Here is a 26802-nt window from a genome sequence, read left to right on the forward strand (position 1 = left end):
AATAGCGCCTTCCTGGCGCGTTCGATTTCTGCCGCTTGAAGTGCTCGGAATTGACCGTGCCGGGTGACGTGGGTTTACGCACTTCACCGAGCTGAGCTTCTGCCTTACGCTTGGAGAGTTAGTCCAGGGACAGACCGCAAACGCCCGTGGTCTGCCGGGTTGCCCCAGCGTGGTGCCGCGAGTCGTGAGCCAGGCCGGCCCGGGCGGGGTTCCCACGGCAACCGCAAGCCGCTCCCGAGTCTCCCGAGTGACGAGGCGCGAGCCAAGACCCGGAGCCCGGATTTCTGGAGCCGAGTCACCGAGGGAGGTTGGAGAGAGATCGCGGCTGGCCAAGTGAGGAGGGGAGCGAGCAGCCTTTCGTCCTTGCTCTGGCAACCCGAGGGCATCCGGCAAACGCCACTCCCACTCACCCTGGTCTCAGTGTGGTCACCAGCTGTGGCCGGATACCCGCCTGGGGATCCCGTCCCTGCTTTTCAGGTGGGGAGACCGAGGGTTGGGCTGTGCCCCAGGATCACTGGATGAAGTGGGCAAAGCTAGGACCTGCTCCCGGTGGCCGGCATCCCGACAGAGGACTGTGCAGACAAGGGGAGGACAAACCACACCACCCGCAGGGCATCTCCTTGGCTGGAGACCAGCCCACTGAGTAACCTGCTGTGTGGTCTTGAAGTCCCCACTCCTCTCCAGGTCTAGGAGATGGAACATTACCACCAATGTCTCAGAACGGCTCTCACCAAGTATGGGAAATAGTCACCAAGTTTAAAAGAAGCTGTCGAACTGCAAAGTGCCTTGAACACGCCAAGGGCCACCTCTGTTTCTGTTCTGGTCCTGTCTGTCACTTCAGACCCAAGGGCAGTCTCTGTGACAGCCAGCTGCACCCTGAAGCTGGGTCTCAGAACCTTCCATGCCTAGAGGTTTCAAACCTGCAGGTGAGTCCGCCCCCACCTCTCTCTCCCCATGGACACAGCCCAGCACAGTTCTCCTGGGACCTATGTGTCCCGGGTGTAGAAGGGTTCATAGAGGCGTGGCATTCCACCTGCCCACCACCTGTCCTCTTTCTCTGTGACTGAACAGATCAAGCTCCTCACTCATTGAGGTTGTCTGAAGCCCAGGACCTGTGCCCTGAACAGAGCCCATTTGGTACCCTTGGAGAGCCACATGCTGGGCATATATGTGTTCGGATGGTTGTATCTGTGATCGTGTGTGTGTGTGTGTGTGTGTGTGTGTGTGTGTGTGTGTGTGTGTGTTGGGGAGGGTATATACATGGGCGTGTGTCTGTGTGCCTGGCATGGCAGGCCTTCGTATACGTGCACTTTGGATGGATGTGTGAATGTGTGTATTTATGGCTGTGTGGAGTGTCATGTGGTATGTGTTGTTCATTCCTGGCATATGTGTTTACCGGGCATCTATGTGTGTCTTTCTGGTGCGGATGCATATCTGGATAGACTTGTGTGGGCAGTGCTCATGTGTGCCTGGGTGGATGTGTGTAGCTGCGGGGATCTTAGGTGCCGTGCCTATGGGAGTGTTGTGGGGGTGTGCTGAGAGTCTCCCTCCCTTCGCCGCTCACCTGGTGACCTTCTTAAGGACTGTGGTGAGGCCACTGGGCCGGCAAAGGCCAGCTCCTGCTCCCTCCACAGACCTGTGGCTGCTCAGGTCTGTGGCCACAGTTGCCACCAGAGGCTAGGTTGGATGGGTGAGCCTGGGGCCAGGGCTCATGTGACACCCCTCACTGCCTGGCCTCCTCCCCTCCCCACAGCAGGAGCAGCAGCAGGAAAGGTTGGCGGAGGGGGGCTATTTTGGGAGCATCTCCTTAGCAACAGCTGCCACCGCCGTCTGTGACGGTTTTTCTATAGGTGCTAAAATATTCCACCCTGGTGACTGAGTGCTGGGCGGTGGGTGAGGATAGGGATCGAGGGTGGGAGAGACCCCCACAGTTCTCCATTCCAAGGGCTGGCATGCTGGCATGAACACCGCCCTTCTGGACCCCAACAGCCCTTTCCCCACTCTGGACTTCTCTTGGATCTGGCAGGACTGTGGAGCTTGAGGCAGATCAGCTGTGTCCTGATCTGATTTCTTATCTAAACAGCTGGGAGGCCTCAGTTTGCCTCATCTGTGGAATAGGCTGGCTGGACTCTCAGAAACTTTCTAAGCAATAAAACCAAACCAAACCTAACCAAAACAACAACAACAACAAAACAAAACCCTGGAGTCAGTAATAGTGATATTTCTAAGTGCACCCCAAACCTCCACAGAACCCCAGCTGTCCCCGCTTGTCAGCTCCCCCTACCCTTCACTCTTTCCAGCTCTATGCACAGGCTCTTGAGGCCACTGTGGGACCCAGGAGGCCTGAGCAGGCTCCTGGAGTGGGAGGGCTAGCGAGCCCTCTGCCAGCCTAGAATGGCCATTCTTTAGAACCTAGGTAGGTGCCGAACCCAGCTCTGGCTCTGGCGTCTGCATTTGTTTGTTCCCACCGAGTGAAAGCAAGTCACCTCTTCTCTGTGCCCCTGTCTGTCTCTGTACCCAGGAACCGAGAGGTCCAGCCTCTGCCTCACAGTTGTGAGGGTCAAATGGGAGCTAAAAATCAGGGGCTTTGGCACAATGAACAAACGAACACACTTCAGCAGAACACTTGTTCTTCTGGGGAGTTGTCTTTGGCCTCAACACAATGCTATGCCTCAGTTTCCCCACTGGAACAGTGTCCTGAAGTATGTAGTTCTTGTAGAGATTGAGGCAATATTTGTAAGGACCTGGAACAGTGCTGGGCTGATGAGAGGCGTCTGCAAAGTCTTGACTGACTGCCCCATACTGCCCACCCCATCAAAGCTACTCTGTCAAGGCATGCTTCTGTATTGGATGAAGATAAGTCCATTGGCCTTTCAGGGACAGGGAAGACTGTCCCATTACAGATGAGGCCTCTAAAGTTGGTCCAGAAAAGATACACAACTTACCAAGGTGCACACAGGTTCTAACACAAGCCATTCTCCTTTCCTTACCCCAAGATCTCTTACACACATTTACGCACACACATGCGTGCACATGCACACACACACACACACACGCGCGCGTGCATGCACACACACACACACACACACACACTGGCAGGCTTCCCACCTCTCATATCAAACTGGGCATAAGTTAATGGACCATGACACATCCTGCTTATTCTCAGGACAACTGCTTAAAGTGGGGGAGGTGTCTTATTCTTACCACCTAACACGGAGAAAACAAGACCCAGAGTGAAGAGACTACCTGCCCAGGGTCACTCGGGTGTTTATTTGATGGTGGAAGAAAAACTCTATTTCCTGGTGTCCCTGGACCTCTCCTGGCTTGGAGTTGCCCTATCTTGTATGACCTAGCCCCAGCCCTGCAGCTTTCCAGGGACTCAGTATTTGCCCTACAGTTCAGTCCAAGCTCGGCAGGGGGGGCCCCATCCCTCCCTCGGACTTTTGCCCAGTGACCGGGCGAGGGACACACAGCCTGCAAGCGCAGCTGTGGTGGGTCTAGCGATCCCTGATTCTGTGTGCCCTCCTTTCTGCTCTTTCTCCTGCAGTCACCACCCAGCAGGGAGGAAACTGCGGGCCACTAGCTGTCCCTCCAACCTGCTGCTTTGAGTCTACACGGAGGTGCAGTAGATACTAGGCATCTGTCAGCTGCTAAGTGCACACTTATTTTGCTGGAAGGAGGGAGCTATGTGCGCTCGTGCATGCACACCACATACACACACACGCACACACACACCACACGCCAGGCAACATCAGTCCTGGCTACCTGCCTGAGGGCACAGCAGGGTAAGCAGGGAGTCTGGCAGAGAGAACAGACACTGTGAAGATCCCCAGTACTGAGGCTGGCACCTGTGGGACAGCCTTGAGCCCCTGCCGCCAGCACCCATCCACCTCCGATGGCCAGTTCACAAGGGGGCCGTGAGCGCTCAGTTTGTGGCCAGGCTAACCAGAATCTCACTCAAGGTCATTATAGTTCCTAAGTGCTTTCAAAGCCAGGTTTGTCTGATTTCCAAGTCTGTTCAACAGGAGCCATACTTGTGCCTACCCCAGGTGCTGGTAATAGGTGGGTCCCCAGCGCTGGCCCATTGAGTGGGTGGGTACTGGGTTACTCATGTCTTGGGAAGTGGTGTTGAGGTAGTAAAGGAGACCAAGGGCATTTCATGCGGGGAGGGGGCGACGGGGACACGGCATGCAGGCAGAGAGAGGTGTGAGGGCATCTGGGACGTTCTTGAACCGGCGGGAATCAGAGGACACGTGTGAATATATGGTGTGCAGGGGCCTGACGGTGTGCCATGCTGAGGGAGAGCGCACAGGTGGCGTGGCCTGTGTATTCCTAGTCTTGTCTCGGGAGGTCTGCTTGGCATGGGAGGCCAAAGAGCCTGGAGACTCAGTTTTCCACAACTTGCTGTGGCCTACTCCTCCCCGGCCAGTCTCTAGCAGGCCCAAATGGCTATGTACCTGCGAGTCTTCTAGACTCCTGTGACCACAGAGAAGTGCTTTCCTTTCATGTTCCCTTAGAAAGCTAGATCAAGGTGGCCAAAGCTCAGGAAAGTGGGCGACTGACTCCCCAGGGGCTGGGAGGGGCTTCCAGAGTGGGGGATCTGGACCTGGGCTCTGGGGAGGTGGCTGGGGGAGGGTCTACTTCCTTCCCTACCAAGACAACTTAGTAAGGGCTGGAGAGATGGCTCTGTCAAGGTTTGCTGTTCTTGCAGACAACCCAGGTTGGGCTCCCAATAGCCATATGCCAGCCCACAACTAACTACCTATAATTCTAGTTCCAGGGGACCTGACAACCTCTCCTGCCGTTTACAGGCACCTGAACACAAGTAGTGCACACACACACACACACATAGGTGCCTTCACACAAGTAGTGCAGATACACATACAGGCACCTGCACACACACACACACACACACACACGGTGCACACACACAGGCTCCTGCACACATGTGGTATACACACACAGACACACACATGCGGGCACACAAACATATACACATAAATAAAAACTAAAAGACAGCTTAATAAGATGAAGAAGAAAACAGGGGCTAGGGCTAGTTTGACTTCCACTCCACTGGGTGACCTTTTGTGGATCTCCTCCGTGGGTCCTTAGTCTCTCCTCTGTGAACTGGAGCCTTACTGACTAGGTGACTTTTAGGGTCCCTCCAAAACAGCGACCTCTATCTCAAGTGGGAGTGCTTCGGGTCCTTAATTGCTAGCGCTTCGGGAGGGAATACAGACCGTCCAGGAGAGGGTCAGGGCCACCTGGACCTCAGCTAGACGGGTTCTCACCTACCCTCTCCTGGGCTCGGAGAACCCTCCCCACCTGCCCACGGGGGCCTCGCAAACCCGGGAGCGGATTCCCGGAACGGATTCCGGGAGGAGCGCGGCAGAGCGAGGAGGAAAACCCGGGCAGGATCCGGGAGAGAATGGGACGGCGCAACCCCCAAGACCCCTGCCCGAGTCGCCGGTCCCGGGCGCGAGTGACCTGCCCGCGTGGGCCGGGCGCACCGGCGGGGCCAGGGCGGGATCCGCCTGGGGCTGGAAGCTGGGGCTCGCGGCCTCCGCAGCGGGGCGCGGGTCACGTGTGAGGAGGGGCGAAAGTCTCCGAAGCGGGGCGCGTGCTGCGAGTTGGGAGTTCTCGGCGCGCCGCGGGCGGCGGGAGCTCGGGCTCCCGGGCGAGCCGGGGACGCGGCGGGGACCGGGTCCCAGACGGAGGGGGCGGCGGCGGGAGTGGGAGGGACGGCGACAGAGAAGGACACAGCCGGCCGAGGAAGCGGCGCGGGGCGAGACTGGGCCGAGGCAGGGGCTGGAGCGCAGCGACGAGGTCCACAACCCTGCGGGAAGAGAGGCGGGACCGAGACGCAGCGGCGGGGACCGTGCAGCAGGCGCGAGGTGGCCTCAAAGCCCGGCGACCCCAGAGCCGAACAGCGAGAGGGTCGCGGGACTGTGGGTGACAGCGGGCGGCGGGGCGCCCTGGGCCCCGGGACCCCACAACCTGAGCTCGGGCTCCACAATGCTACCACCCAGGCAGCGCCCGGCTCTCGGCGCGGGGCAACGCTGAAAGTTGGGCAGGAAGCGGCGCGGGACGGCGCGGAGACCCCGAGACCCACGGCGGCTGCCCGGGTCAACGGCGACATCGCGGGCAGGTGGCGCCCGCGCCCCGACCCCGGCGCCCCCGGACGCCGCCCGCCGGACTCCGTCGTGGGATGTAGCGGCCACCCGCCGCCCAGAACCTCCTCGGACCTTACGCCCCGGGGTAAGCTCGGGCTCGCCCGCCGCGAGCGCTGTCGGTCCGTGAGTGAGTCCGTCCCCAATGCCTATCTAGCCGAGGGAGTGTCTGTTTGTCCTGCCGCTCTGGCCATACCCACCCTGCACTCATCTCTCTGATCAGGGTCCAGAAAGGTCCCTGTGTGGTCCTGTGACTTCCCCGAGTTGCTCTATCCATTTGTCGCCTATGGGTTTTGGCTGGCAAAAGAAAGGAGATAGATGGAAGAGATTTTGACCTCCTGCCCTGGCGATGGCCCTTCTCTGCCCTCGCCCACCTCCATGCCAGGAGCTGCAAGGCAGGTGACTTGCAGCAAGGTGGGAAGGGGGTGTCTCTACTTCCCACCTGCAGTCTCAAAAATCCCCCTTCTGCTGTGTTGAGTACCTGCCTTGTGCCAAATAACCCTAGGGTAGGTGAGAGGGGTGCGTACATGAAGCATTTCAGGGTAGTTAATGGTGGAAACTGAGGCTACAGAGAGAGGAAAAAAATGTTCCTTCCCCCTTCGGCAAAAGGAGAACACAGCGAAGAGTGATGCCTTGAGCTCCAGGCAGAGAGAACTCCCCCCCCCACACACACACACCTGCAGAATGTCCCTTAACCAGGGTCAGCCTATTGCTGCACAAAAACTATGCAGGAGACCCAGACTTCAAGATAGGGAGAAGTAGCCCAGAGAGGCAGGCGGCAGTGGCCTCTAAGCATCGGGAAGCAAGGTGGCTGGGAGTCACGGATATGGGGCCTCAAGAGCAGGAGAGCACCAGGCAGTAGGTTGAAGGAGCTGGGAAGAAGAGGGAGTGTCTGGCCTTGGACAGAGAGGGGCTGGGCCCAGGGATGCCAAATACACTCCGCCCCCACCCTCCATCCAGCCCTGCACCTTCCAGGACTTGGAACGGGGAAGCAGGACACTTGGGACAAGAGATCGTGTGCAACAAGGGGGCACAGCTGCTTGGCATGGGGCTGGAGACCAGAGGGCTGAATCTAGAGCATTCAGCTCTATCCTCCCTTTGGAAGAAGGGTCTCCTTCTGGAGTTTTCCGTACTGGGCATCATGCCTTCTATATTACTTGATCCAGGCTTTAGAAATGAACCCCAGCTAGCTGAGAAACTAGCATACTGGGCAAGGTATGCTCCCCAAGCCTCTGCCAACACATATGTGGAATGGGGACACCAGACTTGCCCCACTGACCTCCAATGGAGGGCCCTGAGCTCTGTGCACAGAGCACTTACTGGTGGGCTGGAAGGCAGGCTGGGAAGATGGGAGTAAGGACTCTATTCACTTTGACCGAAAATAAGTAGCTACTGATTGGCAAGAATATGGCTGGGCATACAGACTGACAGTAATGGAGATGTCTAGGCGTTAAATGGGAGGGGACTTGGGACTTGGGAACTGTACCTAATGATCCCTTGTGTCACCCTTAAAGACACAATTCCCTGGGGCTGGGGGGTGGGGGAACATAGAGGTGACTGGCTAGACAGACATGTCCGCAGGCTTCTGCTGGGGTGACCTTGGGCAGTTGACTTTTCTTCTCTGATCTCAGTTTGTACAAGTGGAAAATGGGAGTGTGGCACTAACTTCATCGAGACGTCAGTGGCTTGCATATAGTGTCAGGGCCCCGAGAAGAGCTTGCAAAGAAATCCAAGGCGTGCAGGTTCTCAAGAGACGTTTGTGGATTGGAGGGCAAAGTCACTCTAGGATGCTGTGGGAAGATTCGGGGCTTAGGATGAGAGCGAGGGGGAGCAAGAACTGTGTGGGCTTACACAGGGCGGGCAGGTTCTTAATGTGGATCTGGGGGAGGCGGGGGCGAGCGCCAGGGGGGTTGTGAGGAGGAGGGGGCCCCTCTGCAGGGACCACTGAGTCACGAGGACATGTAAGCGACATGACAACCAGCAACACGGTAACCAGGAAACTAGCTGCGGGAATGGAGCTGGGGCAGTGTGTAGGGGTGGGGGAGCTGGGGCAGTGTGTAGGGGTGGGGGAGCTGGAGCAGTGTGTAGGGGTGGGGAGACTGGGCTGGCAGCACCCATGCTTGGAGGGTCCCCTGTGGGTTAGGCCGACCGGCCCGCAGGGGATGCAGCCCAGGGCAGGCTAGGGAAGGAAGGGGGTGTGAGTAGAGACGGAGGAGGCACCCGGGGGGTCTGCTGGGCAGGGGGACTTCTCTGTACCTCCCCAGGCTCCTCTTCTCCTCCACATCTCCACTTTTCATGCCTCTCCCCCTAGGATGCCAAATTTGGCTCACGCAATCTGTCGTCTCTCTTCTGAGATTGGCACGGGGACGAAAGCAGAGTGCATTACATCAGCGCCTGATCCCCCTGCTCTGAGAGAGGGAGGGAGGGAGGGGAAGGACCAAGGACTGGGCCAGGCTGGGAGTGGAAGGGCAACAGCCAGACTTCAACTTTCTTGTCCCTTGTTTGCTCTTCTTACCCTAATCTTAGATGTAGGGGGACTTAGGGGGAGCCATGCAGAGCCTAGAGATGGGACCAGGACTCCAATCCTGGGGAGGTGCCGTAGCCGGGGCAGGAAGTCAGGCCCCAGATGGGAGGTTGCCCCCTGGCTAGGTGAGGCCTGGGAGTTTGCCGGACCCCATGTGTCATTGCCTGGCCATGTGACCTTGGGCAGATTCCCCTTGATAGAGTTCACATCTGTATAGTGGATGTTGGCCACTTGTAGTAGTGGCGATTCCCCTGAGAGGAGGTGCCCTCTGCCACTCTGGCATGCCAGGGCCTCAGGAGGGATCCTGTGACCTTCCTGTAGCTTCCCTCCTTGTGCCTCTATCTTCTCACCTGTGAAATGGGAATGGTGGAGTGTTCAAGGTGACCACGTGGGCCCTGGACATGAGTCATGGTACAGGAGACAGAGCAGGGCCCTGGCTCCAAAGTCACAGGTATGTAGGAGTCCTGTGGCCTTCCACATGATGACCAGAGGTAGAGGATTGGCCAGGTTCACCACTATGGGGTCAGGTGGCATGGGAGGACAGTTTCCTACATGCAGAGGGTTGGCACTTGTATCACTGGTCTGATGTTGTCATTTTACCAAAGGGCCACACTGATGACCTAGGGTCGGAGGAAGCAGGCTTCCAGCTCCTGACTCTCAGCCCCTCTTGGAAGCAGGCAGACAATTGGGCCCCTGAGGGCTGGGCCGAGGTCTCTGGCTCTGGCCCCTCCTCTTCCTTTCCTGCCTCCCTACCCGTCTCCACCATCAAGGCCTTTGCCCTCATCCCTTACGTGGTCCACTTGAGGGATTCCGTTAGAACTCCTTTGAGAACTAATCCTAGACTGTCTCTGTGAGGCAGACGCCGGATTTAGGGTTAAGCTAAGAGATATGGTCCATTCTAGAATATTAGGTTCTAGACTATTCCTCTCCCTGAGTTTTAGGCAGGATATGATCTAGTCGTCCCCAAGAACATGAACCCCTTCGGGATCCTGGGGGAAGAACTCATTTTTATGGGTGGGAAGAGGGGCTTAGTGACAAGACTGAGCCGGCCTGGTTGTTCTGACTCAGCCAAATGGCCTGTTACCCCTGGGAGACTGGGAAAGATGGGGATACCCAAAGTTTGGTGAGAAAGTGAGCACCCTGCTCCTAATGTGGCAAAGCTTTCTTTCCTGGTGACTTTCACCTCATGGGTGACTATGAATGGCATCCCCATCTTGGGAATCCTCCGATCTGCATTTCCCAAAGTTGTGCCAGGAGGCCATGTATACCACCCAGCTGCTTAACTGGCAGATATACAGCCTGGGCAGGTAATGAGGCTAGGAGCTTCAGCAAATTCCTACTTATTCCTTGCAGCAGCTCTCCACTGATGATGTAAGGTCTCTGTGTCACAGATGGAGAAGCCACAGCCCAGAGGGACTGTGCTACCTGCCCAAGGTCACACAGCAAAGAATTATGGAGGGACTGGGTTTGAGTTTAGACGGATCTGGTTCCCCAGGGGCTGTCTCTGGGGTTTCCCCAGAAAGAGTGGAAAATATTCCTCCCCTGGGCTGGGGTTTGGCAGGAGATGGTCTAGTCGCCCCCACAGCCCAACTCCCCCTCAGGGATCCTCTGGGGGCTCCATTCTAGAGACAGACGAAGTTATGAACCACCGAGGAGAGCTCATTTTATAGACGGGAAGACTGAGCTGGCCCAGGGTGACCAGAGCATCAGCGTTCAGCCAGGCAGCCTGTTCACTGGCCTGGGACTCTGTCCCCTGCGCCAGCGGAAGGGCCTTGGGTGTATGATGACATGATCTGTGGACTCGGACTCGGAATCTTGAGATGTTGATGGCTCCCGGCTAGGACTTCCAGAAGTGTCGGGTTCTGTCATTCCATGGAACATAAGAGAGCAGGCATGGAAGGTCCTGTTTGTAGTCCTTGCCCCTAGATGGCCTGCAGACATCAGCGCCATGGCCTGATGAGGTTTGGGGATGCCGAGTGAGAGACCTGTCTGGCACAAAACAGTGTAGAAGCTGGTAACCTTATTGTAGTTCTCTGTGTGACCTTAGGTCAGTCAGTTGCCCTCTCTGAGCTTGATCTGCCCAAATGAGGTGACAAAGTTCTGGAAAGAAAAATCTCTTTGCCCCCTCCCTCCCAGTAACTGCCACTGGGCTGTGGTCTCTTAAGTGCTTCTCCCTCCTCCCAAGGACGCTGGGCCCTGGAAGGGGCAGGCAGGAGCCCTGGGGGCTGGCACAACCTTTAAGCCTCCTCAGTCCTCCTTGGGGTGGGGGCTCTCCAGGCTCAACCCTTCTTCTCTTTTTCATCTTTATTTTTCTCTTGCTCCCTCTTCCCTGGCGACGTGGGCTGATCGCTGCTCAAACTTTTAATTCACATGGTAATTGTAATAATAACATGGGCCAAGGCCCCTCTGCCTGTGACACTGCAGCTGGCGGAGCTCAGCTATGAATAGAGCCTGAGTCACACACGCCGGGCGCGCTCCCGAAAGGCCGGCGCGCTCTCTGCGCCTTGGTGGTGGGTGGGGTGAGGCGTGGGGGCAGGGGGCTCACACTTGGGCTGGCTGTAGACCCTGACCTCCTACCTCCAAGGGTCTATGCAAAGACTGTCCCCACAGACTGCCCTTTGGTCGGTCCCTGGGTGAACCTGTGAGACCTAGGGCACGGTTACTTCCCATTCACAGAAGGGGGAGTTGAGGCTGATAGAGGAGAGCAGGGCTGCTGGGAACCTTGGGACTGGATGTGTGGGTTTTGGTTGACTCCGAGGCCATGGGGGCGCTCTGGGGCTAGGCAGGTCTCTCGGCCTCCCAACGGCTCCAGACTCAGCAGGTGCACACAAGAGCCCTGCCTGGGATGGCGGTCCTGTTGTTGTTTGGTGACATAGAGATTGTATGCAGCAGAGAGATGACAGGCTTCTGATCTCCTGCCTCCACTCCCTGCGTGCTAAGATTACAGGTGTGAGTCACCATACCTGGCTTCTACAGTGTTAGGGGGCTGTTTCGCGAACGCTAGACAGCCCCTCTACCAACTGAGCTGCCTCTCCAGTCTTGTAGGTTGTCTTGAGGGCATGAGGAGCAGAAGGTGCTGGACTGTCTGTGCTGTCTCAGGCAGGGCTCCCCACTGTTCCATGAGCACAGCACCCCATTTCCAGGTGAGAAAACAGATGGTAATAAGGGTTTGTCCCAGGCCTCCCAGGTATGTCCTTTGGATCTGCGCATGCGCCGACCCCCAGAAGCCCCAGACCCTCCCATATTTGGTCTCCGGGCCCTGCTTCCCACTTTTGCGTCTCCCTCTTTGCCCCTCCCACCAGCTCCTCATCTCTTCTCTGTGGTGCCAGTCCATAGCCAGCACATGGCGTCAGGTAGCAAGGGTGAGGTGGTGCGCCCCTGGGAGACACCGCCCTTACAGGCTACCAGGAAAGGTGGACATCTGCATTTCCTACCCCTCTAAGAGCCACGCATGGCGACCTACCACTGAGAGCATGGGGTTGGAAATTGCTGGGAGCCTGTGGGAACCTCCAGCTGGGCAGAGGTGAACTAGGGTGTGGGGGTACAGGTTGAGACAGACTGGGGCTGGGCTGAAGAGAAGTCTGTCTCCTGAACTTTCCCTCCCTCTAGCAACCCACCTGAGGCAAATGGCCCAGAGACCACACAGCTTGACTTGGCGTCAGACAAGCATTGGCCTAGTGACGGTGGCAGAGGTGGGACCGGTCCTGCTTCTGCTCCTGAGGGCCTCCAGGGTCCCTGACACCCTCCCTCTCCATCAGGTGCCTGACGCTCTCCATGCTCCTCTCCTGGGCAGGCGAGACAGGGAAGAAGCAGACCCTGCCACAGCGGTAGGAAGAAGGCTCAGCCGCTCAACCCTTTGTGACCTTCACTGTCGCTCTGGGAGGCCCTCTGAGCTCTGTGAAGCCAGGGCCACTAGTGGGGCCTGGAGTCTGCGGGGTGTGCTCTGCTTTTCTCCTCTGTTGCTGGAGCAGGGATGGGCGGTGACAGAGAGGAGGGGCCAGGTGTCCTGTGGGGCTACGGCTGTGCTGTCTCAAGCAGGTAGCAGAGTTAACACCAGGCTTCCTCATCTGGCCTCTTCCCATCCCACAGTACAACTCCTCTCTGCCCGGCTTATGTTGAGATGTCATTGGTCTGGGGACAGACAGGATGGGGGTCAGTGAGGCACAGACAGAAGCCATTACTTTCAGATACATTATCGCCAATCACTTGGTGTCTGTCTGTCTCTCCAAGCCTGCTGAGAGCCTTGCACCCCAGCTCCCTCTTCCTGTCCCCAGACCTGCTGCAGTGGGGTGGGACATTGAATGGGTACCACGCCACGCAGCTGCAGATTCCAAGGCCACCTGACCTTGGAGAAGTCTAGCTGGGCACCAGGGCCACCCCCCAGACACGGGACAGTGACTGAGCAGGAGGGTAGAGGGTATCACCGGGGACAGAGAGGCCAGGGTCCCATCTCAGGGATGCCCTGGGCCCCCAAGTCCTTAGATGAAACCTTTAACCAGCTGAGCCTCATCCCTCGCAGTCGAGCTGCAAGGGCTGCCTATCCTAGGAGGCTTGTGAGCAACTGCAGAATGGCACCTGCTGGGAAACAGCAGAGTCCGGCACAGGGCAGTGGAAGGAACTCAACCCAAATGCAGTGTGGGGATCGCAGACAGCCCATTGTCTCAAGTGTGCATATGGCCTCTAGCGATGTCCCTGTGGGCGCCTTTGCCAGCCAGAGCCCATGGCACCTCCTGCAGTGCTCCTCTTGGCTTGTCTGGGCAGTTGAGGGATTGGACCCTCGACGCCTCAAGCATGCTATCTACACCCCTAACCCCTTCTCCACTCCCGCATTTTTTGCTTTCCCTTCCTGTTTTGAGACAGGGTATCACTAAGTTGTCTAGACTGGCCTTGAACTCTGTAGGGGGCTGACCTTGAATTTGTAATCTTTCTCCCTCCCCCTCTCCAGCAGCCGTGAAGAAAGGGCTGGGGCCACCAGACTTGGCTTTGAGCAGTGCTGGCGCTGGGTCGGCTCCTCAGCACCTTACAGAGAAGGGAAGATCTGGGTGTGGCAGCTCCAATTTTAACCCCAACCCTTTTGATAGGGTGAGGTAGAAGGATTGCTACAGTTTAAAGCCAGCATGGACTCTGTGGTCAGTTCTGGGCCAGCCTGGGCTACAAAGTGAGATTAATAACCAAGTCACAGGCAGGGTCTGACCTAAAGAACAATAAAACACAAGGCATGTCTTTTAGGATGCCGCTGTGTGTGTTTGTGTGTGTGTGTGTGTGTGAATGCTTGTGTGTCTGCACACACTTGTGTGCTTGTTAATAATACACTGTACCCAGCATGTGACTTTACTCTGCGCCTTGTTTGGAACTGAAAATCTGATACCCTGGATAGAGACCCTGAAGCCCCTGTGGATGGATACATGGCCTCCTGTTCTCCCTCGGCTCCTGGGACCCAAGTGCCAAGACCTCTAGGAAGCAGCTGCTCTGCCTCCTATGCCCACCGAGCCTGGATCCCCAGTCCCCTGTAACCAGCTGTCCCCAGGGCCTTAGTCCTGCCTGGGCCATAGTCTAAGCTCTGTCTTGCCCGGCTTCCTCTGCATTCTAGACTTGTACATCTTTCCAGGGACCCCTTCCCCGCCTTTTTTAGTTTTTTTTTTTTTTGAGACAGGGTTTCTTTTTGCAGCCTTAGCCATCCTGGAACTCACTCTGTAGACCAGGCTAGCCTTGAACTCACAAAGACCCGCCTGCCTCCTGAGAGCTAGGATTAAAGGTGTGTGCCACCATGCCCGGCTCAGGGACCCTTTGTTTAGCCCTTGGCTGTGTAGATTCTTTAGCTCCTGTCCTGGAACAAGACACTTCACAAGATCTGAGCTAAGTAGGCCTGCTCAGAGTTCATGTGTTTTTCTTTTTGCAACACGGTTTCACTCTGTAGCCTGGGCTGAAATCACAGACATCCGACTGCCTCCACCTCCTGAGTGTTAGGACTAAAGACATATGCCACCACGCCCAGCTCAGGACTCACTACTTCTCCCCCAGCACGCAGTAGGTACTCAAGATGTCACTATTCACGGTGCATCCTCAGACAGGAAGGCAGTGCTGAGCCAGCTCAGGGTGCCATTAGGTGATCAATGAATGAATGGCTGGAGCTGGTGGGAAATGGTCAGAATCTATGAATAAGTATTCGGTGTTCTTTCAGCCACAGTTCCTTGGCTGTTGTCAAACAATGTTGGGATGTGGCCACAGTCCCTCGCCCTCTGAGGGCTCAGGCTGTTGTGCCCTCTCCCCTAAGCCCTGCTCCACCTCCCAACACATCATTCCTCAAGCTTCCCCCAGGAGATGTGTTGCCCCTCTTCTCCCCGGGTCATCCAGGACGGTCATCCACCTCTGTGGAGGTGGAGCAGAGGCCTGAGACTTGGCCTGTGCTGTCCCCCTTCCCCCCCCCCCCGTCCCCTCTGCTCACAGCTACTGCGCCGCCCGCCGTGTCCCCTGGTGCAATGGCACAGAAGGTTCGTCCTGGTCTTTGCTCGGGGCCACCTCTGCTCCCTCATCACCAGCATCAAAAATAGCTTGTCACATCCTGTGACATGGCCCTGCTCAGGCCCTTCCCAGGAGTTATGACAAGCTGCGCAGATCTCCCGTCCTTGTCCCTTGTCAGTCGTGTGTGAAGCATTTATTGCATGCCAGGCTTCACGACTCAGGGGAATGGTCAAGGGTGCCCAGCACGCATGGACCAGTGGCATAAGGCCTGTGAGGGAGAGGAGGCCATAGCAGGAGAGTACAGGACAAGTCTGAACCTAAGCCTCCAAGTCACACCGAGTGGGAGGGGGCTCGAGCCAAAGAGCCACGGAATGCCGATGAGAAGGGCAGAGACAGCCAGCGCCGCCCCCCCCCCCCGGCAGGGCGCCTGGATATGTTGGGGGGATGGGGAGGAAGGCCGTGCGGCTGTGTGGCAAGGGTTGCGGTAGGAATTGACGGGACAAAGTGTGTGTGAGAGAAGCGTTCGCCCTGGGGGACGTGGGAGCCCTGAAACTACAGCTGGTCAGTAAGAGGACTCCGTGACTGCGGAGGCCAGGAGGCGGCTGTGGCCCAGGCTTGAGGCTGTGGCTACGCAGGACATGGAATACAGCATGCAGTATCCAGTCCGTGGGCCTGCTCCTCAGCTCCCTGGGGGATGAGAATAGGACCACCGCAGCTTGGAATGAGAACCGGAGGATGACAGGTGCCAGCCTTAGTGTCCTGGGGGTGAAGGAGGCACAGGGCTTCGGCCTGGAGCACTCTGGGAGGCCTCGCAGACTGCGTAGAAGGCAGGAGGCAGTGGGCACCTCTCAGCCGCGCAGCAGACACTCTGAGGAAGATGTGGCTGCTGGTATTTTAAGGCTCAGGACAAGATGAGGTCACAGGGGAACTGCAGAGGAGCCGAGGAGGGAGGTCGGTGATGGAGGGAGGCTGCTGGCTGCTGGTGACTGGTGGCTGAGTGTCTGCTCCCAGGGTTCGTGACTTGTAGAAGTGGGAGGAGGCAGGCTAACCCAGAGGGGCTCTCAGGCCTGAAGGCATCAGGAGCAAGATGGGGACTCATCGCAGTGTCCTTCAGAGGGGCCCTGGGAGGCAGAGGGGGGGATGGGAGGGAATGCCCTATAAGACGGGCTTTAGTGGGATCGGGAGATGGCTTGGTGGGTAAGGTGCTTGCTGGGCAAGCATGAGGAGCTGAGTTCAGATTCCCCGACCCTGTGTAAATGCAGAGTGTGGCAGTGTGCTTGTAACCCCAGCCCCGGGGGAAGAGGGAGCAGAAACAGGCAGATCTTGGGACCTGCAGGCCAGCCAGTCCAGTCAAAATATCGAGTTCCAGGTTCAGTGAGAGACTCTGTCAATAAAAAAGTGAGGCAGAGAATAGCTGAAGAAGAGAACCGATGTCAACCCCAGTCCTCCTGGGGCCACTTAGAGAACTTCAGGGAGCCCTGTGCTTGCACAGGCGTGCACTCGTGAACGCCACGGAACAGCTGCATCTTAGTTTCTGCCCTCTGCATTTTACAGTTTCTACCCCTTGCCCTCCACTGGCCGCCTCTGCAGCATGCCTGTGGAATGGGTGTTAGCCGTTCCCCATTGTGTAAACTGTCTGGGATCATACTGTTTGTTGAGGACCTTACGAATGCCGTGACCCCTCTGACAAACACGCATGTTCAGTGCTAATTTTAAAACTCACGGGTAGGTATTTCCCATAGGTGATACACCCATACGGCTCTAAAATTAAAAGACAAATGAAAACCCAGTGCGTGTTCCCCCTCCCTCCTCCCTCCCCAGCCACCTGCTTCCCCTCCCAAGAAGCGGTGTCACCAGCTTCCCGGGTCTCCATCCAGACAGCAGAGAGAAGCAAATGTGTGCAGCTATAAACTCGTCTCCCTTTTCACACGAGGTGGTAGCGGCTCTACTCACCGCTCGTAGCTGTTGGCTTTTTCTCACTTAAAAATACATCTGGCAGATCCGCAAGGCTCCCGAAAGGGCTGCCTCCTTAGCGTCCGTGGCTGCTGCTCACGGAAGGGCAGCGGCGAGGCTTCAAAGCTGTGCCTCCCTCCCAGTGCGCGTGTGACTTGTGTGAGCGTGTGATGGTCTCCACATGGGACATGGCTCCGACTTCAGTGCCCTGGTGCCCTGCGGCTGGGCAGAGCCACCCAGTGTAAGGGAGGAGATGGGGTGGGATGCCAGCCTAGCTCTGAATCACCCCTTCCTCGGGTACCATTTCTGCTTCCTCCCTTCCTTCCTTCCTTCCTTCCTTTTTCCTTCCTCCCTCCCTTCCTTCCTTCCTTCCCACAGGGTCTCACTGTGTAGCCCTGGCTAGCCTGCAGTGTTCTATGTAGGCCTTGAACTCCTAGAGGTCCGCCTGCCTCTGCCTCCCGAGTGCTGGGATTAAAGACGTGTGCCATCACTCCCAGCTTTTTTTCCTTTTTTAGATTTTTAAGAATTTATTAATTTATGTTTTTACATTCCAACCCCAGGTCCTCCTCACTCCCTCCCCCCACTTCCTCCCTACCCCACCTCCCATCTGCTTCTTAGAGGGTGAGGCCTCCTCCAGGAAGTCTACTCAGGCTGTCCCATCATCCCATTGAGGCAGGACCAAGCCACCCCCCCCCATGCCTTCACTCCCAGCTTTTATTTTTACTTTTTTTTCCTTGGTTTTCCAAGACAGGGTTTCTCTGTATTGTTTTGGAGGCTGTCCTGGAACTCGCTGTGTAGACCAGGCTGGCCTCGAACTCACAGAGATCCACCTGCCTCTGCCTCCTGAGTGTTGGGATTAAAGGTGTGCGCCACCACTGCCCGGCCATAGTTTTACTTTTTTTGAAATAGAGTTTCACGTAGCCCATGACGGCCCAGAATTCACTACTGAGCCCAAGATGACACTGAACCCTTGCTTCTTCTGTGCTTACCTCCCAGGTGCTAGGCTGGTGCCTCTTCTGTGGGTAGTGTCAGCTGGGGCAGTCTGCTCTGAGAGGGGACAGCAGTGGCCACTCCTCAGCTCCAGGGATCCCTGTGTCTCCCCACCCTGTCCAGCTATGGGGTCTTGTTGTCTGAGGTCCAGGGGCAAAGCAGTGGCGGTGTGGGTGGGCAGTGAACAATGGGGGGTGACGCAGGGACGATGCAGGCGTGGGCTCTCCTAGGTCGCCGTTGGTCCTCCTTCGTCTTTCCAGCCTTGGGGAAGTGAGCTCCGTGGGCTGAGTGGGTCAGGGGGTCACCGGGCCTGAGCTTCCCGCTGTGAGGCTGCAGGAGGGGCTGAGACCCCTCTCCCTCCGCCCATCCACATCTGCCACATGCTCTAGGTGGACATGCGGGAGTTCTGCAGCCCAGCGGCTGATGACCCAAGATCACCCCCTGCCAAACACTATGGGCTTTGTGCGAGTGTTCCCAGCCCCTTCCTTCTCTCCAGCGCCCAGGCACTGTTACTTGCTTTCCTGCTCTCCCCACCCGACCCCCGTACCTGGAGGCCAGCCTGAAGCGCACTGTCAGGAGCCTAGACCTCAGTGTGCAACTAGGGACACCCTAGGGATGCTTGAGTCCAAGCTGGACTGTATATCGTTATGTAGCCCAGGTTGGCCTCAGACTCCAGGCTGGTTGAAAGTCCTCTGTGCCTTGACCCTTCTCCTTCTAAAACAGGAATAGTGACGGTACCTTTTCTGAGGTCGCCGTGAGGCTGAGAGGAATCGATCAGCGAAAAGCACTCAGAGCGTCTCCTGCTCAGAGTGTCTCCTGCTCAGAGCGAACGCCTGCTAAATGCTCAGTGCAGGTCCTGCAACATGGTAGTGCCGGTCGGGGGAGGGGCGGTGTGCAGAGGGATCCCAGGGTCTAGAGGAAGGCAGCACGGCTTGCACCGTGCGCTGTGCATTTTGGTGACATCAGGGCCACCCTGCACGTAGGAATGTGTTGTTACACTCCTTTTGCCAGTCGAGATACTGAGGTTGAGCTATGAGCTTGCCTGGCCAAGTCCAGACTGTGTGATTTGGATTCCGGGGCCATCACTCTCGGGGCAGTGGATGACACCCTGGATAACATGTTGGGGGGGAGGGAGGTGTGGGTGGGTCCTGGATTCTGCACCTGAGATTCCTCTTTCGATCCCTGAGCAGGAGTGTGCCGTCTCCTCGTGACACTCAGATGTCACTTACCCTATGCAGACATGGGCCGTGTGTGGTCCTGTTTATCCCCTTTACAGTCTAGGCAGTGAGGCATGCAGAGAACAGAGAGATGGAGTATCTGACCTGAAGTCACATAGAAAGTGATCCGAAGGGACTGGAGAAAACCCAGCCGATTACGTGCTTGCCTCCAAGTGTGAGGCTGATCCCCAGAGCTCACATAACATGGTGGGTGTGGTGGCATGTGCTGGGGAAGGAGAGGCAGGAGGATTCTTGGAGCTCACTGGCCGGCCAGCCCAGCCTACTTGTCAAGCCTTGGGCCAGTAAGAAACCCTGTACAGAGAAGGTAGACTGTGTCTCCGAGGATGACAGTCAGGGCTGTGCCCTGGCCCCCATGCAGCATGAAGGGAAGACGGGGCTGAAGGAATCAGAGTATCCAGGGTCAGCAGAACAGGGTAGGAGCCTTCAGGGGGCCTTTCTGCCCCCCACCCCACATGTTTTCTTTTGAGACACAGTCTCGCTATATAGCCCTGGCTAACTTAGAACTTGGTATATAATCCAGGTTGGCTTTCAACTCAGAGGTCTACCTGCCTCTGCCTCCAGAGTGCTGAGACTAAAGGTGTGTTCTACCGTGCCTTCCTTGAAGGGCACAACCCAGCCGCCTGGAGCCTTCAAACCCTCTCCCTCCGCAGAGGCCCAGTGCTGGACTGGAAAGGCCTCCCCACTTAGCCTAGCAAGCCTAAGCCTCACAGCTGGAGGACAGGGTGGACTTGCAATCTCGAGGCTTGGGATAGGAGTTTCGTGTGAATTCCCCTCTTCCCCAAGAGAAGTCTGCCCACCTTCTGGAGGCAGGCCTCACTCCTGCTGCCTGTCTGAGGTGGGGGGGCTAATAAGCAAGGGGTTCCTTGTCTTCATTGCCAGGGCGTTGTGAAGGACAGCGGTGGGTAAACCTGGCCAAAGGGCCCCCCCCCATGTGGTAAAGTCAGGCCAGCAGTTCTCTTCTAGATCTTCTGTTTCTCTGAGTCACTGCAGCACCCTGAGGGGTCTTCCCCACTATCAGGGGTGTCCTCGCCCATAGTGGTTCTCAAAACCGTCCCACCGCCGGCTGGCTGAGGTCAGTGCTGGGACACTGTCTCCCTGTGCAGGTAGGGAAAGGAAGGCAGAAGTCTGAGGGCAGAGACCGAGAGCCCAGGTCTTGCTGTCTCAGACATATCCAACAGGTCATTGTCAGGGTTGATCTGAAGCTAAGTGGGGGTGAGGCAGCAAAGGGGAAGGGCACAGGGGAGCTAGGGCAGCCCGAAGGTCAGTTAGGCAGTGAGAGGGGGGGAGGGAGGGGATTGGGAACCAGAGGAGCAAGGCTGAGTAAAACATCACAGCAGAGGCCGGGCATTGGTGGCGCACACCTTTAATCCCAGCACTCGGGAGGCAGAGGCAGGCAGATCACTATCAGTTCGAGACCAGCCTGGTCTACCGAGCCAGTTCCAGGACAGCCTCCAAAGCCATAGAGAAACCCTGTCTCGAAAAACAAAAACAAAAAAACAAAAAACAAAAAAATCACAGCAGATAAGAGAGGACGGGAACCAGGGGCCGGGGGAGCTGGGGGCCGGGGGAGCTGGGGCGGGGGGGAGCACAGCAGATAAGAGGACAGGAACCAGGGACCAGGGGGAGCTGGGGACCGGGGGTTGCCAGGCCTACGTTGGAGTCCTACCTTGCCACTTCTGCTGTGCAACCCCCAGGCTCATCTCCCCGGCTCTGCAGGCTATCATTCTCCACACGGGGAACAGCAGCCAGAACCCCCTTGTGTTTCAGTAGCCGCTTAATAAATACACGTTAGCTGAACAAAGACACAGCGACGCCTCGGTGAGACAGGCAGGCCAAGCCCAATGTGACGTCCACACTCCCAGAGCAGTCAGAGACCCTGAGACTGAGGTGTGAGACCCCCAGTGAGCCCTGTCACCTCCCATGGTGTCTCCCCACCAGAGTAACCTAGAAGATTCATGATAGGATAAAAAGCCCCAGCAGATGGCTTCCACTGCCATTGGGGCTGGCAGGACCAAAGAGAGGTTCCCAGGGAGGGACTCCATGGCATCTGGTCACTTTCTACCATGGGTAGCCAGAATGTGTGTGGGGGTGCATGGCTAGGTATGGTTATCATCCCAGCCTGTGGGGTTCCTGAACAAACCTTTGCCACTAGACACACCGCAGGATGCAATCTGAGTAAGGACAGGGACTCCATCTCCACTGCTGTCTCTGCTGGACCGGTAGCCTGCTCTTAGAGGCTGTGGGGAACCCTGGCCATCTCGGCTTCCCCTACTTCTGCTGTTCTCTTCACATCCCATCAGCTCAGAAAGCCCAAGACAAGATGGAGGATGAAGGGTCCCAGGCTTGGGGAATGATGCAAGTCTGAGAAAGGGAGACCCTTCACAAGGCATTGCAGAGAGGTCCAGGCTCCTCCTCTTTTCTTCACACGGCCAGCATCCTTTAGTCCACTTGATGGACAGGATGGAGACTCATCCCCGGCCTTCCAGGAGAGTACGGGCTGGGGTCATGCATCTGCCTGGACAAGCAGAGCTCCCCTTTTTTCAAAGTAAATTCTACTCAGAGGAGGAAGATGCTGATCCGTGTCTGTGTCCTATCCTGTCATCTGTGTCCCTTCTCGTTTGAGCTTTTCACAGAAGCCCCGTGTGATCAGAGAAAGCTCTTGGCCATGCCCATGTAGTTACCACATGGACACGCCCGGCTGGTACTTTTCACTGGCGAGATGTGCACTTAGACCACACACTGACAGGCGAGCGTCACCTCTCTCCTGAAAGGGCCCATAGTGGCCACAGCAGCTGCTCACGGGAGCGGGAGGCTGGACTAATTGCACACAGCTACTCCTCGCTGTACCCTAGGGGACATATCTGGGGAGCCAGCATTCCTGAGCACTGGGATGGGCAATAGCCTTAAAAGCCCACCATGAGGCAGGCACAGGAGGGGCTCCAAGAGCCTGCCAGGGCCAGAAAGAGAGCTCTGGAGCCTGCAGAACCATGGGGAAGGTTATAGGAGACTGGGGAGAGTGTGTTGAGCAGGGAAGTGAGTGAGTGCCTGATGTGGACTTGGGAGGGGGAGCTGATGCTGGAAGAGACTCCCTCGTCTTCACCCACTAATCAGAGCCCTCGGCAGTGGTAAAGGAGGGGACATTCCAAAGCCTAGAGCCATGGGGAGCTCCGGCAACCACTCACCGCAGACCCCTTGTGAGCCATCTGCAGCGGCACAAGTGAGCTGGCCCTACCAGCAGGCAGATATCCCGTCCGTCCTTTGCATCTTGGGAGGCGGTCTTTGGCAGGACCCTTCTTGGACAGCTAGCGGCATTCGTTCATCAAAGACCCAGGTGTCACTTCCTGTCCTCTGCCTCGCTTGCAGAGGTGCGGGGTGTGATTAAGAGCCTGTCATGGTGGGGTTAGTGCCCACTTTGTTCTGGCTCTCGAGAAAAGGGACAAAGCCGAAGGCCTCTTCCCCAGTGTCAGGGTGGGTGTGGACAACCTGGTCAGGACTGCCCCAGCTGCCTCATTCTGAAACCCTCGGTGGCTCCTTCCCATGCCAGGGCCTCCTCGGCCTCAGCTGTAAAACAATGGTCTTGAGCGTGGCTACCTTGTGTTCCCCCGCTGTAAGCAAGCATCTTTGGTGCAGATGAAGGAGTTGGCAGCCATGGTGGAACACAGCAGAACTCCAGCTACTGACTACTTTAAAGGGCCAGTGTTGAATTCTGGGCCATACCCAACAAGTCTAATGTACCAGGTCAGGAAACTAAAGACCAATCAAATCACGTAACACATCTGGGACTTGGACTGAGGGAGCCCCTTGGGGTGGGGTGGGGGAGAGAAGCAGGGTCGGGTAGGGTGGCCTGGGGGAGGGGGAGGGAGACTCTGGAGAAAGAGGCAGGGGAAAGGGCTGTTGATATCTAAATTATAGCATTGGCGCGCACCGGTTGCTGCGGCAACCAAGTTGTCCTGAACCAGGGAAGTGTGTAAACATTGCCACAGATGCACAATTAGACCAGGAAGAATAGAACAGAAAATAGAAGCTTCCAGACTTATATAATTCTAGGCCAAGATGTTATCAGGAACCCAGGCTGGGTCCTGGCCCTGCTGGCCTCCGGGGCCTGAGGCTGCATCAGCAGCTGTGGTGCTCAGACCTCAAGGTCAGGGAGCACGGAAAAGAGTGGTCCCTCTGTGTGAGTCCAGCTGGTGGGCACGGGGGTGGCGGGCCTCTGTTGGAACAGCTGGTAACCACAGTCAGGCCCGCCTGCCTCTCAGGCGCCCAGCAAGTGGGGAGCAGCAGGGCGGGGCTTTGTTTTCCAGGGTCTTGTGAGGTAGGAATTCCTACCCTCAGTCTGCAGATGGGGAGACTGAGGCTCGGAGAAGGAAACGGAGTGGTCAGAGGTAGGTAGGAGGGAAGAGTGCCGCTGCCTCACCTATGCCCAGTCTTCATCCAGGAGCTCCTGGCAGGTGACACCCGAGTTTGGATCCACCTTGCTGCCAGCAGGCCCCTCTCCCTCTTTCAGCCAGCTGTGTCCATACAGGGACAGAAGTTCCAGGCTCGCCCTTCCTCCATCTTGACCAGCACGCTGGATGCTCTGTCAACCCCTGTCCTGCTCCCAGCAAGTCTGGGGACAGGACAGGAATCTGGGGGTGAGTGGCACCCTGTCTGGGGACACTAACCCAGTGGTAACTGTTAGCCACGGGGATCTGAGCATCTGCAAAACCAACTATAGGCTGGCACAGAGGCTTAAGCTGGAGGCAAATGGGGGGGGGGTCAAAGCTCTGGGTATAAAGGACGCCGAGTCAAGATGAGCATCAGGGTGGGAGTGTGGCTCAGTGGTGCTTGCTCGATATGCCAAAGCCCTGGGTTCCAATCCTAGCGCCACCAAAAATAAAAAGAGGTTAGCAAGGTGGTCTTGGCAGATAAAGGTGCTTGCTGTGCAAGCCTGGCAGCCTGAGTTTGATCCGTGGAACCCGTGGTGGGTAAAAGAGCTGACTCCTGAAAGTTGTCCTCTCTTTGACTCACACAATGGCAAGCGTGCCCCCTCCCTCTGCTGCTGCTGCTGCTAATACCAACACAATGAAATGAAGGGTGAGTATAGTGGTTTCACACTCAGGAGGCAGAGGCGAGCAGATCTCTGAACTCGAGGCCAGCCTGGTCTACATAATGAGTTCCAGGTTAGCCAAGGCAACATGGTGAAGACCTTGCTTCAAAAACAGAAAAAAAAAAAAAAGATAGAGAAGCTTCCAGAACAGCGGCAAGCCGGAAGGGCCACCCTGAGCAGTGGGGACTGGAGCCTGGACCTGTTCTTCACTGGGCCGACCCCAGCCCAGGGTTTGGATCAGCTTCAGGGACGCGGGCTCAGTTTCCATAACGACCCTCTGGCACAGCCCCCTGAGAGTCAAAGGAAGCCCTGAGGTCCCACGTAGACATTTCTGGTCCTGACGGCCTGGTGGTCTCTTTACAGTGCCGCCTCTCTCCCCAGCATCTCACATGTCCCTTGTTTCCCACAGGCCCTGCATCTCCCCAGGTGACCACGCCGGCCTCAGGTCATGCACGGACACAACCGAAACGGGCAGGCCCACGTGCCGCGGCGGAAACGCCGCAACCGCTTTGTCAAGAAGAACGGCCAGTGCAACGTCTACTTTGCCAACCTGAGCAACAAGTCCCAGCGGTACATGGCAGACATCTTCACCACCTGCGTGGACACGCGCTGGCGCTACATGCTCATGCTCTTTTCTGCGGCCTTCCTCGTCTCCTGGCTCTTTTTCGGCCTCCTCTTCTGGTGCATCGCCTTCTTCCACGGCGACCTGGAGGCCAGCCCCTCGGTGCCCGCTGCAGGAGCCCCGGGGGGCAACGGTGGGGCAGCCCCGGCGGCCCCCAAGCCCTGCATCATGCACGTGAACGGCTTTTTGGGAGCCTTCCTGTTCTCGGTGGAGACGCAGACGACCATCGGCTATGGTTTCCGGTGCGTGACAGAGGAGTGCCCGTTGGCGGTCATTGCAGTCGTGGTCCAGTCCATCGTGGGCTGTGTCATCGACTCCTTCATGATTGGCACTATCATGGCCAAGATGGCACGGCCTAAGAAGAGGGCCCAGACGCTGCTGTTCAGCCACCACGCGGTCATCTCCGTGCGCGATGGCAAGCTCTGCCTGATGTGGCGCGTGGGCAACCTGCGCAAGAGCCACATTGTGGAGGCCCATGTCCGGGCTCAGCTCATCAAGCCCTACATGACCCAAGAGGGTGAGTACCTGCCGCTGGACCAGCGGGACCTCAACGTGGGCTATGACATCGGCCTGGACCGCATCTTCTTGGTGTCACCCATCATCATTGTACATGAGATTGATGAGGACAGTCCACTCTACGGCATGGGCAAGGAGGAGCTGGAGTCAGAGGACTTCGAGATTGTGGTCATCCTGGAGGGCATGGTGGAGGCCACGGCTATGACCACGCAGGCCCGCAGCTCCTACCTGGCCAGTGAGATCCTGTGGGGTCACCGGTTCGAGCCCGTGGTCTTTGAGGAGAAGAGTCACTACAAGGTGGACTACTCACGATTCCACAAGACCTATGAGGTGGCTGGCACGCCCTGCTGCTCTGCCCGTGAGCTGCAGGAGAGCAAGATCACGGTGCTGCCCGCCCCACCGCCCCCTCCCAGTGCCTTCTGCTATGAAAATGAGCTGGCCCTCATGAGCCAGGAGGAAGAGGAGATGGAAGAGGAAGCTGCTGCTGCAGCCGCTGTGGCTGCAGGCCTGGGCCTGGAGGCGGGCCCCAAAGAAGAGGCGGGCATCATTCGGATGCTGGAGTTTGGTAGCCATCTGGATCTGGAGCGCATGCAAGGCACCCTCCCGCTGGACAATATCTCCTACCGCAGGGAGTCTGCCATCTGACCTCCAGGCCCTGCCCTCCTCTATTCCTGCAAGAGCCTCTGCCACGGGTGGGGATCCAGGACAAGCCTCCCACTCTCAGGACAGAGTTGGACCCGGAGGAAGGTGGGGGCTTCAAAGACTGGGAGATCCCTTCCCGTTGACTGCAGAGCCCAGGACTGGGAAGGAAGGACCCAGGTACTCAGCCCTGCTGGCCTGAGCCCCGCCCCCCCAGCACCTCCCCACAGGTGGCTCTGGGCCCCCAGACCTTCCACCCTTTCCCCACTGACCCTTCAAGGATGCGTCCCTTCTGTTCTCAGGACCTTGGGGAAGGCGGCTGGACTGCTGGGGGGTGGGCATCATGGGAGTTCTGGGTGGGCAGGGTGGGCCTGGGGAGGGGGAGGGGTGTGTTTTTTTTGCATGACCATGGTCTGTGCCCTTGACTCCCTTTTGTAAATATCTATAAATGGAAGGGATGGAGACACAAGTCCACCTCTGCCCGTTTCTACCCGAGACAGAGAAGCCGCCGCCCCCTCTCTGTGCCTATCCCTACCCCACCCAGCCCCAGCGCTACCCAGCCGGGACTGGTCCCTTGAGACCCTTGAAGCTAGCTCTGTACG

At 57.3% G+C, this 26802-nt stretch overlaps 1 protein-coding gene across 3 annotated transcripts; it reads left to right on the forward strand.

The window, feature by feature from the left end:
• The first annotated feature begins 274 nt into the window (after positions 1 to 274).
• Positions 275 to 26560, forward strand: Kcnj4 (potassium inwardly rectifying channel subfamily J member 4). Of its 3 annotated transcripts, none has more exons than XM_040754142.1 (2): positions 275 to 926; positions 24833 to 26560. In XM_040754142.1, exon 2 carries the CDS (start codon positions 24872 to 24874, stop codon positions 26204 to 26206), a length of 1335 nt encoding a protein of 444 aa, XP_040610076.1. In that variant the 5' UTR covers positions 275 to 926; positions 24833 to 24871; the 3' UTR covers positions 26207 to 26560. The 3 variants fall into 3 exon arrangements, with proteins under 3 accessions (XP_040610076.1, XP_005066905.4, XP_040610077.1); XM_005066848.4 differs by lacking the exon at positions 275 to 926 and adding an exon at positions 6125 to 6258; XM_040754143.1 differs by lacking the exon at positions 275 to 926 and adding an exon at positions 15878 to 15898.
• The last annotated feature ends 242 nt before the right edge of the window (positions 26561 to 26802 follow it).

This window comes from Mesocricetus auratus, unplaced genomic scaffold, assembly GCF_017639785.1.
Source record: "Mesocricetus auratus isolate SY011 unplaced genomic scaffold, BCM_Maur_2.0 Super-Scaffold_100010, whole genome shotgun sequence".
Lineage (NCBI taxonomy): Eukaryota > Metazoa > Chordata > Mammalia > Rodentia > Cricetidae > Mesocricetus > Mesocricetus auratus.

Excerpts from the sequence above, each read along its gene's own strand:
- Kcnj4 (XM_040754142.1), top strand. The coding sequence starts at position 24,872 with ATGCACGGACACAACCGAAACGGGCAGGCCCACGTGCCGCGGCGGAAA.